Below are 18,236 nucleotides of genomic sequence, written 5' to 3' on the forward strand. Positions count from 1 at the left end.
CCTGCCGACGGGCGCAGCACACGGTTTCACCACCCAGGCCAAAAGGTACCTTTGATCAGTTCCCTTTGCCCGGTGGTAGAAGCTGGGGTTGGTGGAGTCCTTCCTACACAGCAGTGATGTGATGGACCAGCTGGCCTAAAAGCTTAAAGCTCTCCCATCCCGTGAAATTCCCTAGAACATAACCTAGCAGGGGAGGACTACTCTTGCATCCTTTTCCAAATGAGGAAACCAAAGCACTGAGAAATTAAATGATCATGCCGGGGTCCTGCTCCTATCACCATGGTGAAGTCCAATAGGCAGTCTCCAAAGGATAGAGACCAGGGCTTCACTGGATATAACAAAGCTCCACAATCGGCCCTCACTTCCTCTCCAGATCTATTTCCTACCATAGTCCAACCCCACCCTACACATACATATGTACTCATACATACATCCCAGGGCTTCCCAGGTGGTACTAGTGGTGAAGAATCTGTCTGCCAGTGCAGGAGATAAAAGAGACGTGGGTCTGATCCCTGGGTCAGGAAGATCCTCTGCAGAAGGAAATGGCAACCCGCTCCAGTATTCTTGCCTGTAAAATTCCATGGACAGAGAAGCCTGGCATGCTGCAATCCACGGGGTCACAAAGAGTCAGACATGACCGAGAGACTGAACACAGCACGTATACCCTAGACCTTAAGCCCTAGTTGTGCTCACATCCGCACCCTTCCTCAAACAGACCATCGCCTTTGGAGACTTGCTTTCTATGCCTGTGCCTTTCTTTCAGCCAAAAGCAGCCTTCTCACCACTATTCTCAAATTAGCGAAATTCCCATTTATCCCGCCCAAGATCCTCCTGCCCTGCCAATCCCTACTGTGGCCTCACTCGGACCTTTCAAGTCACGCATGCTGCCCTCTCCACCTCCAGACCAGTAATACCACATACAGTAGACTTCAACATCCAGCAAACAAATCAGCATCAGCGTGGTGATAAACACCGAGAGACCGCAGGCGCTGTGAGCACCACTATATAAGAGTTAGCTCACCCGAGTCTCATAAAAACCCTATGACACAGACTGTATCACCACCCCACCTTACCCATGAGCACAGAGGGGTGAATTATCTCCCCCCAGGCCACACAAACAGTAAGGAGGGAAACAAGTCTGCTGGACTCCAGAAGTGAATCATTCAGTGTTCATGCTGTGGTAGGGGACACAGTGGCTGCTCTGTCCTAGAGCATATGCCTGTAAAGCTTATCTATAAAATGCAGGTGTGTTCGCTGCTCAGTCGTGTCCGACTCTCTGTGACCCCGTGGAGTGTAGCTCGCCAGGCTCCTCTGTCCATGGGATTGTCCAGGCATGAATACTGGAGTGGGTAGGCATTTCCTTCTCCAGGGGATCTTCCCAAACCAGGGATCAAACCCAGCTCTCCTGCATTGCAGGCAGATTCTCTATCACCTGAGCCACCTGGGAAGCCCATAAAAGGCATATCACCCACGTAAAAACAGTGATAACTCAGAACCTAGTTACAAAATGGTGACCACTGTGAAATCTGCCTTTAAAAAATGACTGCTACTGGTCACCAAGTCTGTCAATTGCCAAGGTGGATAAAACACGAACAAGGTCGTACCTGACCCCAAGGATCTCTTCGATCCAGTGAGGAAAATAAGGTAACATTACATACATCTCATAACACTGCCCACTTTATGAAATATCACTTTTGTCCTTGAATTGAACATTTGTCCTTCAAACGGTCTCATAAATTAACTGGCTGTATGCCAAACTGCTGGTTCTAGATCAGCACTAGCTCTTAACATGAATTCAACCTCCCTCTTCCCAGTAGGAATTTTGCAAAAATCTTTTGATTTACAGATATTGCACAAGGTTGTGCTGACTGCCTTTGGACTCAGTACAAGAGAAAGAAAAACACGGGGAAAAGGATCTGCTCTCAAGCTAAGAGGGAAAAGCTTTCTTAAAAGGAGACAGGGAGCCCTGGGTGCAAGCTTTCTAACTAGTATTAAATCATCATGGTAATCACCATAGTCATCATGGCTAACTTCCTTATATCAGAAGCCCTCCATCTTACTAGGGACAAGATTGATTATTAAGAATACTGTTTCCTTGGGTTCAAATCAAGGTGCAAAGAAGCCAGAAAATTTTTTTAAATATGTCTTCATGTTCAGTTTTAAAACAGAAACATTTGTGTAAATAATTCAGACAACTCAAAATCATATTTTAAGATTTAAGAACACAGTGAAACACTCAGAATTTTAATTCAAAGAGCTGGATTCAAAGGGGTGCTTGGTATGTCCCTAAACATATAAAGGCTGATGCATACATGTGTCTGCCCTAGATTGATATGCTAAATCGTTAACAGCAATTTTTGCGTGCTAGAACTAAAGACAGTTTTTAGCTACCTCTTTGTACATTGCTATGCTTTACAGATATGCTGTTCCTCACACACCACGTTCTTAAAATCAGAAAAAGTAGACCTATGCCTTAAAACATATCCAACTTTAGGTAAATTGGCAAGGGAGACAGCCATTAATTCCAAAGCAATGAGGCTTAGCCATGTATCTTTCGACATCAATAGCATCAGGCTTTTGGACAAATTGGGAAACTGGAAAGGAAGAAAGGGATTTGAAAAGCAGACGTGTTTATAGAGCTGAAGTGCAACTTTGTGATCAGTCGGAGTGTCTGATATGGTCACTTCCTGAGTGGCACCTGGGTAGCCAGTGTCACGCTTTAGAAAACTGAGACTACTTCTGAATCCTCAGCACATCATCGTTCAGGTAAGCACATCCTGGGTCTGGTTTCAGAAAACCCACAATCTCCACAATCAGACGTTGGTCTAGGTGATCACTCGGATCTAATTCCAGCCCTGAAATTCTGGGATTCAGCCAACTGAGAAGTCAGTCTCCCATCTACTGTTCTGTTTAAGAACCTTTTAAAGGCAGGTGATATGCACCAACTGCTTAATTTTAATTTCAAGCAGAAGTTTCAGCCAACTGTAGGATAATCATGGCCTATGTTATAAGGCATAGAGGGGTGTGTGTGTGTGTGTGTGTGTGTGTGTGTGTGTATGTGTGCACTGCCAAATAGTTAGCCTTGTTTATTGGTCTAACTTTTGCTTATCTACGCAGATTTTGAGTCTCAAGATCAAATCCTAATGAGTCCTAAGAAATGAACCATATTTGGAAGTAAAATTTAATAAGCACTACTCTTTTAGAAAAAATAACATATAGGGACTTCCCTAAAGAGAGGTTCAGTGGTGAAGAATCCACTTTTCTGTTGCAGTTAGATCCCTGGTGAGGGAACAGAGATCATCCCACATGTTGTGTGGTACAGCCAAAAATAAAACAAAAATAAATAAAATAAAAATTTGCCCTTCCCCGCAATAAAGAAGGTCAATAGATAACCAACAGAAATTGGAATAAAAAATTGAAGATCTATAAAAAATATAAAATAAATATAAATTCAAATTACATTTTAGTTCATATATATATATAATTAGAATACAAAACAATGTAATGTTTAAGCTGGGCTTCCCTGGTGGCTCAGATGGTAAAGAATCTGCCTGCAATGCAGGGAGACCTGGGTGTGATCCCTGGGTCAGGAAGATCCCTTGGAGAAGGGAATGGCTACCCACTCCAGTATTCTTGCCTGGAGATTCCCATGGATAGAGGAGCCTGGCAGGTGACAGTCCATGGGGTGACAAAGGGCTGGACACAGCTGAGCCAGTGCCACTCACTAATGTTCGAGCTATGCAAGCTATTTCTCTCAAAAGTTAATTACAAATGATTATTAATGTGGAATTCTACATAAACACCACAGGCGGCCTAGTCAGTGAAACGAAATGTAGGAAGGTATGCATGCGTACATTAAGGAATTCAGTAGGAAAAGTCAGGGAGATTGGACCCTGAAATTGATGAGACAAATCGGCACATGACCACGTGCGGTCTTACGCACAAAGTGGAGGCAGGCAGCTTTACTTCCCATCACCATGACCCCTCTGGCCAGAAAGACACCCGCACGTGGTATCTTTTAGATACTGTTTACAGCAACACCATTTCCACCCGTGTACATCGCCCCGTGTTAAGGAGGAAGCCGTAAGGTGTCCCGGTGGATCAGCTGGCTGGGCTGTTACCAGTCTAGACATGCAGGTGGGGCTGTAGGCTTCGCCCAGCGCCTGACATTACTCCCTCGCAGAAGTCTGGGCCAGGCTGCATTTGGAGAAAGTGTGCCTCTTTAGACAGAACGACCAGTCAAGGCCAGCAGGTGTGCGCTCTCCAGCCCTCGGGGCCCCTGCTGAGATGGCCCAGCAGAGGCACTGCGGAAGGGGAATATTTCAGTGTCCTGTTGACCCCCCTGAGTCCCTAGCTAGAGCAAACCCTGAACACAGATTGTTTTCCAACAGGAAGGAGTGAATATGTGTCCCATGCAATGGTCATTTCTTAATCTTGACACTTGGTATGTCGAACCCCGGTCTCCTGCATTGTGGGCAGACGCTTTACCCTCTGAGCCACCAGGGAAGCCCTCAGTATGTCTAAGAGATACTTATAACTCAGACTTTGAGGGAAATCATGGCCACTGGAAACTGTGTGATAATTCTCACTAGTGAACGATGGTAGAGTGCCCTGATGGTACCATTACGTGTTATAAGAACCCCAAGCCCACAAATCCTATAATGTATCACTGCAAGTTTCATTTACTAAATTGAAATCTGCTTACGTAAGCCAAGTAAGACATGTTTTTTAAAGATACCTTTATGGCCACCAGAGGGGACAGGGGAGGGCGAGGAGTATGGGATTAACAGATACATACCATTATACATAAAACAGATTAACAACAAAGATTTACCGTATAGCACAGTATTCTGGCCTGGAGAATTCCATGGATTGTACAGACCATGGGGTCGCAAAGAGTCAGACGACTGAGCGACTTTCACTTTCACTTCTCTTTCATAGTGAACTATATTCAATATCTTGTTGTAACTTACGAAGGAAAAGAATATGAAAAAAGATAGATAAATAGATAGTAGATATAGATGCTTCCCAGGTGGCTCAGTGGTAAACAACCAGCCTGCCAACACAGGAGACCCAGGTTCAGTCCCTAAGTTGGGAAGATCTCCTGGATAAGGAAATGACAACTCACTCCAGTGTTCTTGCCTGGGAAATCCCATGGACAGAGGAGCCTTGTGGGGTGGGGGAGAGTGGAGTGGTTGGAGTCCATGGGGTAAGAAAAGAGCCAGACATGATTTAGTGACTAGCATGACCACGGATAGATACAGATATACACATATAACTGAATCACTCTCCTGTATACCTGAAACTAACGCAGTCTGTAAATCAACTATACATTAATAAAGTATAAGCAAATACTATTAGGAAATCAACGTTTTGCATGACTTATATGACTTATTTTGCAAATGGGACAGAGAACCAGGGCAGCATAATCATCATCACCATCCCCCTTCCTACTGTCATCATCACGGTTCCCACTTATTGAGCACTTACTGTATACCAGACATTTTTACATACGTTAGCCATTCACCTGCCAACTTAAAACTCAGGCTAAGAAAACAAGGGTTCAGAACAGTTAAATGACCTCCCTAAGATCACACAGCAAACAAGAGGGAGAGTCAGGGTTTGGCTCAGATCTGATTTATTGTAAGCCATTCACCAGTACAGATCTTTACATTCCACACATGCTAAAGGGAAAAAACAAAAAAGTTGTGTATGTTTCCTAACCAGGAGTTTCATACGTACACAAACACAATCTGATTGGGTTCAGGATGTCTCTCTCTCGTCTGCTCTTTGACTCTGTCATATACACATGCCCACGTTGCACGCAAACACACCCAAACACATCACACAGGTCCTAGTTAGGCTCAGTGGTAAAGAATCTGCCTGCCAAGCAGGAAATGCAAGTGACACAGGTTCAATCCCTAGGTCAGCTTCCTGGAGGAGGAAACAGCAACCGACTCCAGGATTCTTGCCTAGAAAATCCCATGGACAGAGGGGCCTGGAGGGCTACAGTCCATTGGGTCACAAAGAGTTGGACATAACTGAACGCACACACAACATACACTAATATGTCCCCATATTTTCTGTTATGCTAAACACCTGAAAAAAGCTAATTCATGGCCCTGAAAGCACTTTCTCAAGTCACAAAATGCTCCAGGAAATGTAAGGTGTTATCACAATTCACATCATAATTCATGGCTGTGAGCCCTCCAGTAGATCCAAGGAGAGGAAATGTAGAAAGAGCAAATGAGGAAAGTATAAATGTTTTTCATCAGAAGTCGGGAGATTCCCAACAGATTCATACCACCCAGAGGGCAAAGTTCTCAGTTCAACACTGCCTGCCTTCACAGAAGAAATTCTTTTCAGGCTCCTTTTCTTCCCCCTGGCAGATATAGCAGAACATTCTGTGAATTTTCACCCAGCTATTAGGTTCACAGATTCTTTTCCAGCTGGAGCTACAGATTATTGTTGGGAAGACTGAAGGTAAAATCCAGTGTCAGTGTAGAAAGTCCTTGATGTCATTGTCAGGCCACTCAGTCGTGTCCAACTTTTTGGGACCCCGTGGACTGCAGCCCGCCAGGCTTCCCTGTCCTTCACCATCTCCCAGAGCTTGCTCAAATTCACGTCCAGTGAGTCAGTGATGCCATCCAACCATCTCGTCCTCTGTCATCCCCTTCTCCTGCCTTCAGTCTTTCCCAGCATCAGGGTCTTTTCCAATGAGTCGGCTCTTTGCATCAGGTGGCCAAAGTATTGGAGCTTCAGCATTCGTCTAGCCAGTGACTATGCAGGGTTGATCTCCTTTAGGATTGACTGGTTTGATCTCTTTGCTGTCCAAGGGATTCTCAAGAGTCTTCTCCAGCACCACAGTTCAAAAGCACAACATAATTTTCTTTATTCAACAGATGAATTTTGCATATCAACTATGTGCAATGAGGCATTGGGCAGACAATTATAAAGGAGATGGCTGAGCCTTTTGTCCTCACATGGTACACATTTTATTGAGGATAAGCAGACACTTAAATAAACTACAAGCAAGAAAATACCAGCTTGCTATAATTCCTTCATAAAAAGTGATCAGGGCATTGGATAGAAAGTGAGTGAGGTTGTATGTCTGGCAAGAGGCAATTTTAACTGAGGTGATTAAGGGAGTCTCTCTGTGACAGGGGTTGATCTGAAAAGGCCCTACTAAGTGCTAGGAATCTCTTTCATGGTCATTATTTTCTTTGGGACATTGAATCAATTAGCTGCAAATCAGGCCAACACCATGCCAAATTCCAATTCATTTAGATTTCCCAATACTCACACATTCAAAAAAGTAGATCATGGCATTTGGTCCCATCACTTCATGGCAAATAGATGGGAAAAAAAAGACAGAATTTACTTTCTTGGGCTCCAAAATCACTGCAGATGGTTGACTGCAGCCATGAAGTTAAAAGATGATTGCTCCTTAGGAAAAAAGCTAAGACAAATCTAGACAGCATATTAAAAAGCAGAGACATCACTTTGCTTACAAAGGTCCATATTGTCAGAGCTATGGTTTTTCCAGTAGTCATGTATGGATGTGAGAGTTGGACCATAAAGAAGGCTGAGTGCCTAAGAATTGATGCTTTTGAATTGTGGTGCTAGAGAAGACTCTTGAGAGTCCCTTGGACAGCAAGGAGATCCAACCAGTCAATCCTAAAGGAAATCAACCCTGAATATTCATTGGAAGGACTGATGCTGAAGCTGAAGCTCCAGTACTTTGGCCACCTGATGCAAAGAGTTGACTCATTGGAAAAGACTTTGATGCTGGGAAAGATTGAAGGCAGGAGGAGAAGGGGCAGCAGAGAATGAGATGGTTGGGTGGCATCACCAACTGGATGGACATGAGTTTGAGGAAGCTCCAGGAGTTGGTGATGGACCAGGAAGCCTGGCGTGCTGCAGTCCATGGGGTTGCAAAGAGTCAGACAATACTTATAAGTGTTATCAAAAAGAAATCTGTATGTGCATTCTCCTGCTAAGGGCGAGGGTGTTGAGGTACAGACAAGCTTGGCATGTTAACGGATCCAACTCAGTCTCTTTTGGCTGGAATTTGCTGAACATCCATCAGGAAGCAGCAGATCAACAGAGTTTTCAAGCAAGAGAGTGGATTTTAGAGCTTATTCCAGTGGGAGGGGAGGTGGAGAGTGATGTGCTCTGATTTCTGTGTCAAAAATATCACCTTGGCTGCTTATGGGAAAACAGATTATGTATTAGGAAGAGGGAGCAGAGAGGATAGGAGATCGTTCAAATTCAAAAGAGAGCATGGGGACCTGTGGTGTCCCCAGAACAGGGGTGGTTCCCCTTCTTCACAGGAATCTACAACTGTGGATGAGATGGTTGGATGGCATCATTGATTCAATGGACATGAGCTTGAACAGACTCTGAGAGATAGTGAAGGACTGGGAAGCCTGGTGTGCTGCAGTCCATGGGGTGGCAAAGAGTTCGGACACGACTGAGTGGCTAAACAACCACATCATTAATGCTCAGCGTTGTTTTTAATCGGAAGGCTGAAACTTCAAACTAGATTGGTTCATAGTGGTGCTGGAGAAGACTTTTGAGAGTTCCCTGGACTGCAAAGAGACTAAACCAGTCAATCCTAAAGGAAACGAACCCGGAATATTCATTGGAAAGACTGATGCTGACGCTGAAGCTTCAATACCGTGACCACCTCCTGTGAAGAGCTGACTCATTGGAAGAGACCCTGATGCTGGGAAAGATTGAAGGCAGGAGAAGGGGACGACAGAGGATGAGATGGTTGGATGGCATCACTGACTCAATGCACAGGAGTTTGAGTAAACTCCGGAAGATGGTGAAGGACAGGGAGGCCTGGTGTGCTGGAGTCCATGGGGTCACAAAGAATCAGACATGACTGAGCGACTGAACAGTAAGAACAAAAACTGTCAGTGAAGCGAGGGCAAGGGGTGGCTGTCAGGGTTCCATCAGCGGGTAGGAAGCCTTCACCAGCAGACTTAGGGTAGTCAAAAGATCCAGACCTGGAGACACCCATGCACAGACTTGGTCTTCACCTCTCTGAGCCTCAGCTTCCTTATTCGTTAAAGGAGAACCAGAACACGGGCATCTGGGGCTGGCGAGTGCATCACAGGAAGAGATCCATCTTATCGCTAGTCACGGGCAGGCATTTACTGTAAAGACAGTAGCCTCGCAGAGAGCTAAAGGAGGCTGCAGGGTTAGGAAAGCAACCTTGTGTTCCACGAGGAACTCTGATGTGGACAGACTGTCTCTTAGCATCAAAATAGGACAACGAGAGACCAACACAAGTTGGAAGGGCTCTTCTCTCTTTGCCTTTCTTTTTCCTACGATTCTTAGTTGATTACCAGCAAAGGAAGCCAATATCATGCCAGATTCTAATTTACTCTCCTAATCTGGTATCCCACCAAAGTTGGGTTAGTTTTTCTACTCATCCTACTGGTGTTTAAAATAATTAAACCACCGTCTCCCACAGAGCAGACCTGAGACAAGTCAAGCGCTGAATGGAAACCTAAGTATTTTAAGCTGAAAAACAATTAAACTCTTAGATAAATAAACATAGTATCCCACAACAATTCCAGTGACTCTTCAGATAAGATCACTTCAATGAATACTGAAACTATCCATTCTTCAGTAGATAGATGTGATTGCAGTCTCTTTTTTGATAACCGGGGTATATGCTCCAGCTCTGATTCCATCCTTTGGAATTTCACAAGGGCCCTTTTGAAATGAGTCAGATATTTGAGAGGCAAGTAGTCCAATCAGGTTAGTTAGATGGGGTCAACTTTCCAGCCACTGCCAAAGTCAATCTATCCAAGGAAAAAATGTATTCAACCAATACATTTCCACAGGCAAAACTAGAATCCTCACTAGTATTTCTTATCTCAGAGAAGTGACGCGGTTAAGAGGATAACTTCTAAAAGTAAACTACCATCCGTGCGACCTTAGATAATCTACGTAACCCTTAGTTTTTCCTCATCAGTAAGGCTTCAGAGGTTAGAAGTTCCAATTACAGGTGGTAATTATGACGGTGACGTGAGTTGACCTACAGAACGTACTGAGCACCTTGGCCCTCAGATAGGGAACCCTCCGTAGATATTAGTTACTATCATCATGACTACTTTTCAGAAAGCTGTGCATCTTTCAATAGTCAAAGGCACAATGTCTTAACCCAACAGTGCAGTCCAGTAGCTCAGTCCGACTCTTTGAGACCCCATGGACTGCAGCACGCCAGGCTTCCCTGTCCATCACCAACTCCTGGAGCTTGCTCAAACTCATGTCCATTGCGTTGGTGATGCCATTCAACCTTCTCACAGGGGGCTTCACTGTAAGAGTTGGTTTTATATTCTGCCCTTGGTTACCAAATGGTAAGCTTGTAAACACAGAAAATGTCTTAATAGTCTTTGCATTTCCAGACATTGATACTGTCATTGCCTGAAGTAGGAAAATTCTTGAAGGAATGGCTGAAGTTTGTCTCAAGTATTAATAGTTGCCTGTGTTCAGATGCACTTGGCCAGGATTTAAATGTAAAAAGAAAACCTAAGCTCAATTGATAAGAAAAAAGGAAAGAAAGAGAAAGAAAGGAAGAGAGGGAGGGAGGGAGGAAAGAACAGAAAGAAAGAGGAAGGAAGAAGAAAAAGGAAAGAGGAAAATAGATTGTTTAGGAAATCACAAAGATATATGTAATGCCTACCTTAGCTGAAAATGTTTTTAAAGCCTCGTTTTCTGCTACCTTCAAAAAGATTGTTTTTCCAGATCAATTATACTCCATGACCCACCAACTGAATCCAAATAAGTAAGTTTATGAATCTTGTTCTGGAGAATATCTGGTATTGTTTGTTTTATGTTGCGTTTGCTTGCTCAGAAAGGGGGTGTTCCGTGTTCCACATGAAAATGAGTTAATGTGGACAAACGTAATAAAAGGAGATTTATAGCCCTATCTCCATACAATTTAAATTAATTTCTTTCTGAAACCCAAACAAAAAGCTAAATGCTTAAAGGATGCATACTGTTTAAATCCTATATCATAATTTACACACCAAAAGGGGGGAGATTTAAGTATGCATTGATTTTAGGCTGATAAGAATCTGTGTTGAATGGTGTTGATAGATTTTTTTTTTCTTCTTGGCCTCCTACGAATAGTTAGTTTGCAGCAATTTTTAATTAAAAACAGTTCCCATAGTAAGAAAATGGAAAAAAAAAAAAAAAAGACTTCAGGAAAATAAAATCGGTACAAGAGTCCTGCGATTTGTTTTCTGAGGCCTTGTAGAGATCTTGAAAAATAAGAGAGGTTGGGAGTTCTCATTTAAAAAAAAAAAACAACTCAGTTTTGGTTTCATTTAACATTTTCAAAATAGCTTTCCTTACCACTACTAACCCACCCTCCGCCCCCCACTCCTCACCACCCCCCTTCGAAAAACTTGGAAAGTTCTGTGGTTAACACTGAAAATCATTCATATGCCTCAGAGTAACAGCACCATTTTTCTTTCTAAATTTCTAAGAGGAAAAAAAGAAAAAAAATCCAAGTTTATCACAAAGCAGTTTTCATTTTTTTTTCCCACCTATCCAAAATACCTAATCTCATTTTAACTAGGCTCCATCTGAACATCAATGATACTCAGCTAGCCCATGAATAAACATGATGTTACAAGGGAAACTCTGTGACTAAAGTATATAAAAATGCAGCTGAAAGAAAAGCCTGCGAGCCCTCCACCCCCTTCCACCCCCTCCCCGGGGACTTGGAGAGTTGAGCTGAGGCGGGGCTAAAGCAGCAGATTTAAATTTTAAGGTCTTCAAACATTTTCGACATTCATATTAAATCCTGTAAAACTAAACACCGTAATTCTAAGAAAACCCTTGTGTGCGCGGTGGCTTCCCATTGTAATCACCGTCTTCTCTTTGGGAGTAAAATGTGTAATACTGATAAAAGGGGAAAAGCCCTCAAAACAAAAGAAACACATCATGGTACCCACACTTTCCTGATGCTTGTGGCATTTATCAAAATCAACAGACTACCAACATGAAAAAAAACTATATACTTACAAACCTCTTCACTGGAACAGACACATTTTTGGTCTTTGAATGAGGAAACAAGGTATAGAAAAGTTACCTACAGTAACCAAAATTTTTATAACTTGATTAAAGTTCCTTAAATTCTATAAAAATCCAACATTACTGAAATCCTTTCACTAAAAATGAAGGTCACTATGATGATCTTATATTTTACCTGTACATACTTTTTTTATCTTGTAGCACAGACCTCAGGAAATGAAAATAACACTGCTTCTTCTATCGTTATTGAAGCTTGTTACAGAATAAATTCTGAAATCTTTAGGACATAATTTTATGTCCTATCTGATTATACTCTGTGTGCAGCATTAAATAAAAAATTATGCAGTTCTGTTCTTCCAAAAACACATTTGAGACAGCAAGATCGTTCAAATAGTAAATGAATTTGCGAAGACCTCAGGTCAATTCATGGTAACATACACAATGGAAAACAGCGTAGCCCTCTCCCCACTGGCTGGGATACAGATCAACACTGAGAAAAAACTCCAAGAGTTTCTCTTATTTTCAACTAAGAAGAGGGGGGAAACATCCATGCATTTCTTTATGAAATTCCACTGAGATTCTGGTGTTGCAAAGAAATTTTTATTTCCCAGAATAGCTGGCAGCATTGAAAACATATTTATGTTGTGTTCGTTTGCTTTGTAAAGCGTTTATATTCCTCTAAAAAGAAATGAGGTCCCATAATTTCTTAGACACTTGCTTTCCTTGGCCACAGAGATTACAGATCTTAATTGCCTCATGATGAAATAAATGTGGAGAGGCGGAGATGCACAGTTTTAGGGCACTGGGAAGTTGGTCCCTAAAGCAGCTTCAGGAGGTACCAGCACCCCCAAAGGCATCAGAATTGTACTTCTCAGGAATGATGCCAATTTCAGTGACACTGAGCTTCCCTGGTGGCTCAGAAGGTCAAGAATCAATGACATAGCTAAACTCTCTCTCCTCTGTCATTTACTGATGCGTGATCGCGTGTTCACAGACATTTCTTGTGCACCTACTTTGTCCCAGCAACTGCTTGCTTCCAGCGCCGGCCTTAAACAAGACTGCCAGGGTCTCTCTCTGCAATATTTTCTCCACTATGACTCTGTTTTCACATTACCATTTGCAATTCTGAACTAAATACCGTGAGCCAAGAAATAATGTCTTTGCTCATTACTCTGGTTTACAACACTTTGTTCATACTGAAGGAAACCAAACCCTGGACTTCGAAAGAATCTGGATTTTCAAATTAAAGGGGCCTTGCAGGGGATTTGCTGATGAGGAACCAAAATCCATGCCAACAAGTTAGTAAGTGAAGAAACAAGTTTGAAACAGGATTAACTCCCAATCCTGGGTTCTTTAAGACTACCCAGCTCCTGAAGGGCTCTGACTGGATTTAATTGGAAGAAATGCATCAATCCCAGAAGAGAATGTTCTGGGGGGGGGGGGGGGGGGGCAAGAAAAAGCAGGAAGGTAGGTGGGAGCCATGCTTCTTCTTCACGACTTTCTTTCCTTTCCATAAAGAAGGACGTTTCCAGGAAATTTCTGCAAACTTGGTTACAATTTTTTTCATCGCAAATGGGATGTGCTACAATTTCTTTCTAGGCAAGTGTACATTCAAAAAGGAATGGAGAGTCGAGCGTGTTACCTAGGCGTGTGTGTGTGAGTGCAAGTGCATGTGTACACGTGTAAGGAGTCGATGAAATAACACCAAGTAATGTAGAAGCGGGAACCAGAAGAGAGAAAGAAAGAGGGGTCAGCCTCTCTTGCCCAAAATGGATGGATGCACAGGTTACATTCTAAAAGCGATCTGGCAACCATCTACTTGATTTCTGCGCGTGATTATAAACTGATAACTCTTGCTGGATATTACTGTACTTTATTCCAGCCCATCTCTCTCTAGGGTTGAGAATAACTTCATCATAATCATCCTTGGTAAAGGCACAATGCAACTTTTTCAAGAAGAGTTATTCTTTTCTAAACCCTTTTTTTTCCATTATAAACTTTGATCAGTCTAATACTGAATGTTAAGATTTCTGTATCTTAGGAGTACTTATTTGGTTCTCTCCTTTTTTTCATTATGAAATGAAAGCAAACTCATGGCCTCGGGTTCATGACATCCTTTACTGCTTGGCAAAGCAAAACGGAAGCGTCAGAGTAATTATTTGGATAATTACTTTAAAAATCTAACTAAGGGAAGAAATGTTTAAGGTAGGCTCTAGAACATTCAGTTCTAGAAACAGTTTTCCGTGCTTTTTTGTCAGCCAGAGAGGTTTTAAAACATCTTGAAGATCTGTCATAGTAAGATTTCCTTTTCTAGTTTCTCGAGCTATGAAGCAGCTTTTCTACTTAAAAGTAATACCCCAGGATCCAAAAGTTAAGAATTCCTGAGTTTAGCTCTCACAAAAGATAATGTGCCATTTTTAAGAAACAGGCCATGAATGAGGGGCTTTCAAAGGTTTCCTCTCAAATGTGAAACAAATGTAGGCACCTTATTGCATCCTACAGAGTTTTATGAGGACCAGCGTAGAGAAGTCTTCCAGATAAGTATGCTAGCTCAGAACTGGCCAGGTGATGATTAAGGGACACAGGAGAACACAGACGTCTAAGAAATCTGCCTGCTTCCCTAACAGAGAAGGTTGTTGGGAGGAAAACCTCCTCTTATAACTCCACAAAAACTTTCTAAGATATAAGATGGACACGGGTTGTTTTTAAATCCTGCTGCTCTTCAACAATCGATCCATCAAGGCCCCTGGTCTCTTTTTTAAAAAAACTAATCATATTTCAAGATATTTCTTTACCCCAAATCTGTGTTGCAATTATGTGTGCCTGAACTAGAAGACATTCTCTATCCTCCTAATTTAGAAAGCAGGCTGTGACAACCAACAGTTTGGGTAAGAGTTGAAGATTCCAATACACAGTTGCAAAGATCGAAATGAACATTGAAATATACAAACTATAACATACATACTCAACAACACATATATCATTTATATCCAAAGGCTCACCACCCTCTGCACAAGAGTTTACACTTGTGTCAAAGCTACTGGCTCTTGGGGAGAGCAATAGTATCAAGTATACGTAAGATCTATGATGTATTAACACATAAAGAAAACAGCAGTGATAAAGACAGCTTAGCTACTTTTTTTTTTTTTTTTTAATCAGTCCTAGTCCAGCAGTTAGCCAGTCAGAAAGCGGGTCACATCTTGATAGCTACATTAAATACATTAAACATCAGGAGTTCTCTATGGCTCTGTTGACAATTCAAGGAAGTGTATTTTATTTTCTCATACAACCTTAACTGACTCCCTCTTTGGAACTGAGAGTCAGTCTTCTACCTAAAATTCTACCAATGCTAGTCCCCAAAAGCTCTTTGCCAGCGACCCTCCAGGTATCCATACTCTGCAGAAAGGACAAAATTCCCAGAGATTTCTACTTTCTAAAGTGACTCTGTGACAAACTCCTTCTCAGAACACTTCAACACAAAGCCCCAACTTAAAGGCAAAGGGGCAGCCCAGCTGTAGGACCTGTCAGCTCAGCCAGCAAGGAGGAAAAGTCAGCGGGCGTTAAATATTTAAATCGCAGGAGGCAGTCTGGAGTTTTTGCATTTACAAAGTTCTCAAAGTCCTGGCTCTCCTGGCTCCCAGAGTTGCTAGTGAGGAGGTGAGGCTCCTCTCTCAGGCACCAGATCACAAAATTTGCCAAAACCTCAAGCTGATTTGATTTCTGAGCCAGCTCTGGTGCAAGGGAGAGCCCAGGAGATACACCTACCCTCCCTGGGAGAGAGTCAAGAACCCCTTGCCCCCAGCAAGTGGTTTCTGAATTTAACAGGGAAATAGACAATCACGTCCCTCCAGGGCCAGTTCTGAAAAGTACCACGGGTGGCTCTACTGCCCTCTTCACCTCAATCCTGATGACTTTGAAAAGCAAACACAGGTCAAAGCAGACTTCCTCTGGGATTTGCTATTTAAAAAAAAAAAATATTTTGCTGGATGCCAATGAGCATGGAATCTCTTAGAAGTCTATCTCAAGAAACACTAAGAGGGGACCGACCCGGAGCCTGCAAGACGCTAGAGTTCTGGGAAAGCAGCATTTCTGGAGACCCGACAGGCGAATCAAGTGCTGGGTTGTCTATCTCAAGATTCCAGCAGAAACTGTCCCCACCTTCCAAGAGTTGATGTGCAAGAAACCCAGCGTTCAAACTCGTGGCTTCATCCTGGCGCTCATTTCCACGTACGCGGTAGGATCTAGCGGGACACTTCCCGCAGGATGCAGCCAGCCACGCAGGGAAAGCTCGGGCACAGTTTGAGGGAAGGAAAAAAAAAGACAGCAACACACACCCAAGGTTGAAGTCCTTACCTCTGTGCGGGACTGCAGCCTCTTGTTCATTTCATAGATTCGGTATTCTGGTTGAACCATATAGGGTGTGTGTCTCCTATAGAACGGTCCGAAAGGAGAAGAATAGAAGGGGTCATGTGGTGTGCTGGACATCTTGCCTGCTTGTCGAAAATCAAGCCAAACAGAGTATCAGTAACGTCCATGCAGAGCACATGGGCTGTGTTCTTCCCACTACAAAGTAGCCGCACGCACACGCTCGCACACACGCGCGCGCGCGCATACACACACACACACACACACGCACGCACACACACACACACTCACACACAGAGGCAGGCAGGCAGGCAGGCTGAACACAGTGGCTGGGAACTGCCGTGGGAGCCTCTATAGCGAGAGACCGAGAGCCGGAGGCAGGGAGGAGGGAGGTGGGAGGAGGGAGGTGGGAGGAGGGAGGGGAGGGAGAGCCGGAGAGCTGGAGCTTCAGAGAGGGAGGGAGGCTGGGAGAGAGGAAGGGAGGGAGGGAGAGGGGAGTTGGATGGCTTTAGGCATCACTGCTTGTTTTTAAAGAAGCAGTTTGTGGAGAGGTCATTTCCTGTCCGCACCGTAGACTAGTTCAAAAAATATCCTTCTCCTCGCAGTCTGACAGAGGTCTAAGATTTGGCGGGATTTTATTTTATTTTTCCCTTTCCCCTCCAGCCAGGACCCTTCACAACCTGATGGCTGGGCTTGTTAGCATATAGGTGGTTTAACTGCTCCCAGCTGAGCCACTCAGCCCCCCACCACAACCATTGTCGTGGATCAGAGAGGTGATGGCTATAAAACACAGAACAGTGGGTGTCCGGGTCCCCCAGAGCTGAGCTGGTGGTGCACTCCCAGGCAGGTTTCCCTCTGCACTAAGCTCCCTCTGTAGTTTTGGTTTTCCTTGCTGTTTGAGAGCTTGGCAGAGTCTTTGCATTTCAATCCCTCCCTTGGAGCCCCCTACTCTCCTGGCTGTCACCCTTCTTCCCAGCCCACTCCCTCTCCCGGGGCCTAGATTCAGGTCACTGAAACATTTTGAGGTTCAAAATAATGATTATTTGGAATGTGGCATGCCCAAGAAACACCCATGGTGCAATGGTCTTCTTTCCCTAGGAGACAGAATAAAGGGAACAAAATCTCCCAAAGCTGACCTCCAAGTAAGATGGGAAAAGCAAGACAGAGAAAACTCCTGCAAAAAATGTCCATGGAAAATTCAGTTGAGTAGGAAATTGCGAATAATTGAATGGTTTATCCCCAAATAACATGTCCAACTCTGACGGAGACAAGGCCTTTATTTTCTAAGATGGGTTATGTCCATGAATCTTTTCTCAATCATGGTATATGATAACTGGAAGAAAGCCTGCACCACCCACGGGAGGGGAGATGATGTCTATAGTGATGAAATAATCTATATGACAATCAAATTCTGCTGGAACCAATGATAACCAGACATCTACCCCTGAAACAAAGTCCAGATATAAAAGCACAGAAAGTATGAATGTTTTGAGCCAGTATCTAGCTAGGTCAGTGGTATTAAAGAAAGAAAGCAGAGACCTCCAAAAAGCTTGATGCATGTAAGATTTGAATGTAAATGCATGCAAATGAGACATTTATTCTTTTTAATAAGCAGGTTAATTAACTTTCTGCCCCAACCATGGCTTGGGGTATCTTCAAGTCACTAGCCAACAGGGGATAGGTATTGCTAATTCTCCAATTTACACTCTTAAGAATACTCAGGCATCAAAATGCCTCCAAACTGCAGTCTTGATTTGTCCTTCTCCATAACTGCATAAAATATTTGCAGAGTCCACCTCAAAGTTACAGTG

General features: G+C 43.3%; 1 protein-coding gene across 2 annotated transcripts in view; it reads right to left on the reverse strand.

Annotated features, from left to right (window-relative positions):
- The window catches only part of LDB2 (LIM domain binding 2), a 461,540-nt gene extending 444,803 nt beyond the window's left edge, over positions 1–16,737 (reverse strand). For both annotated transcript variants that reach the window (XM_052641921.1, XM_052641920.1), the window contains exon 1: positions 16,414–16,737. In XM_052641921.1, the coding sequence (XP_052497881.1) occupies positions 16,414–16,545 (132 nt within the window). In that variant the 5' untranslated portion in view covers positions 16,546–16,737. The remainder of the gene's footprint in view (positions 1–16,413) is intronic.
- Positions 16,738–18,236: the final 1,499 nt, after the last annotated feature.

The sequence above is a fragment of the Budorcas taxicolor genome, chromosome 6 (genome assembly GCF_023091745.1).
Source record: "Budorcas taxicolor isolate Tak-1 chromosome 6, Takin1.1, whole genome shotgun sequence".
Taxonomy (NCBI): domain Eukaryota; kingdom Metazoa; phylum Chordata; class Mammalia; order Artiodactyla; family Bovidae; genus Budorcas; species Budorcas taxicolor.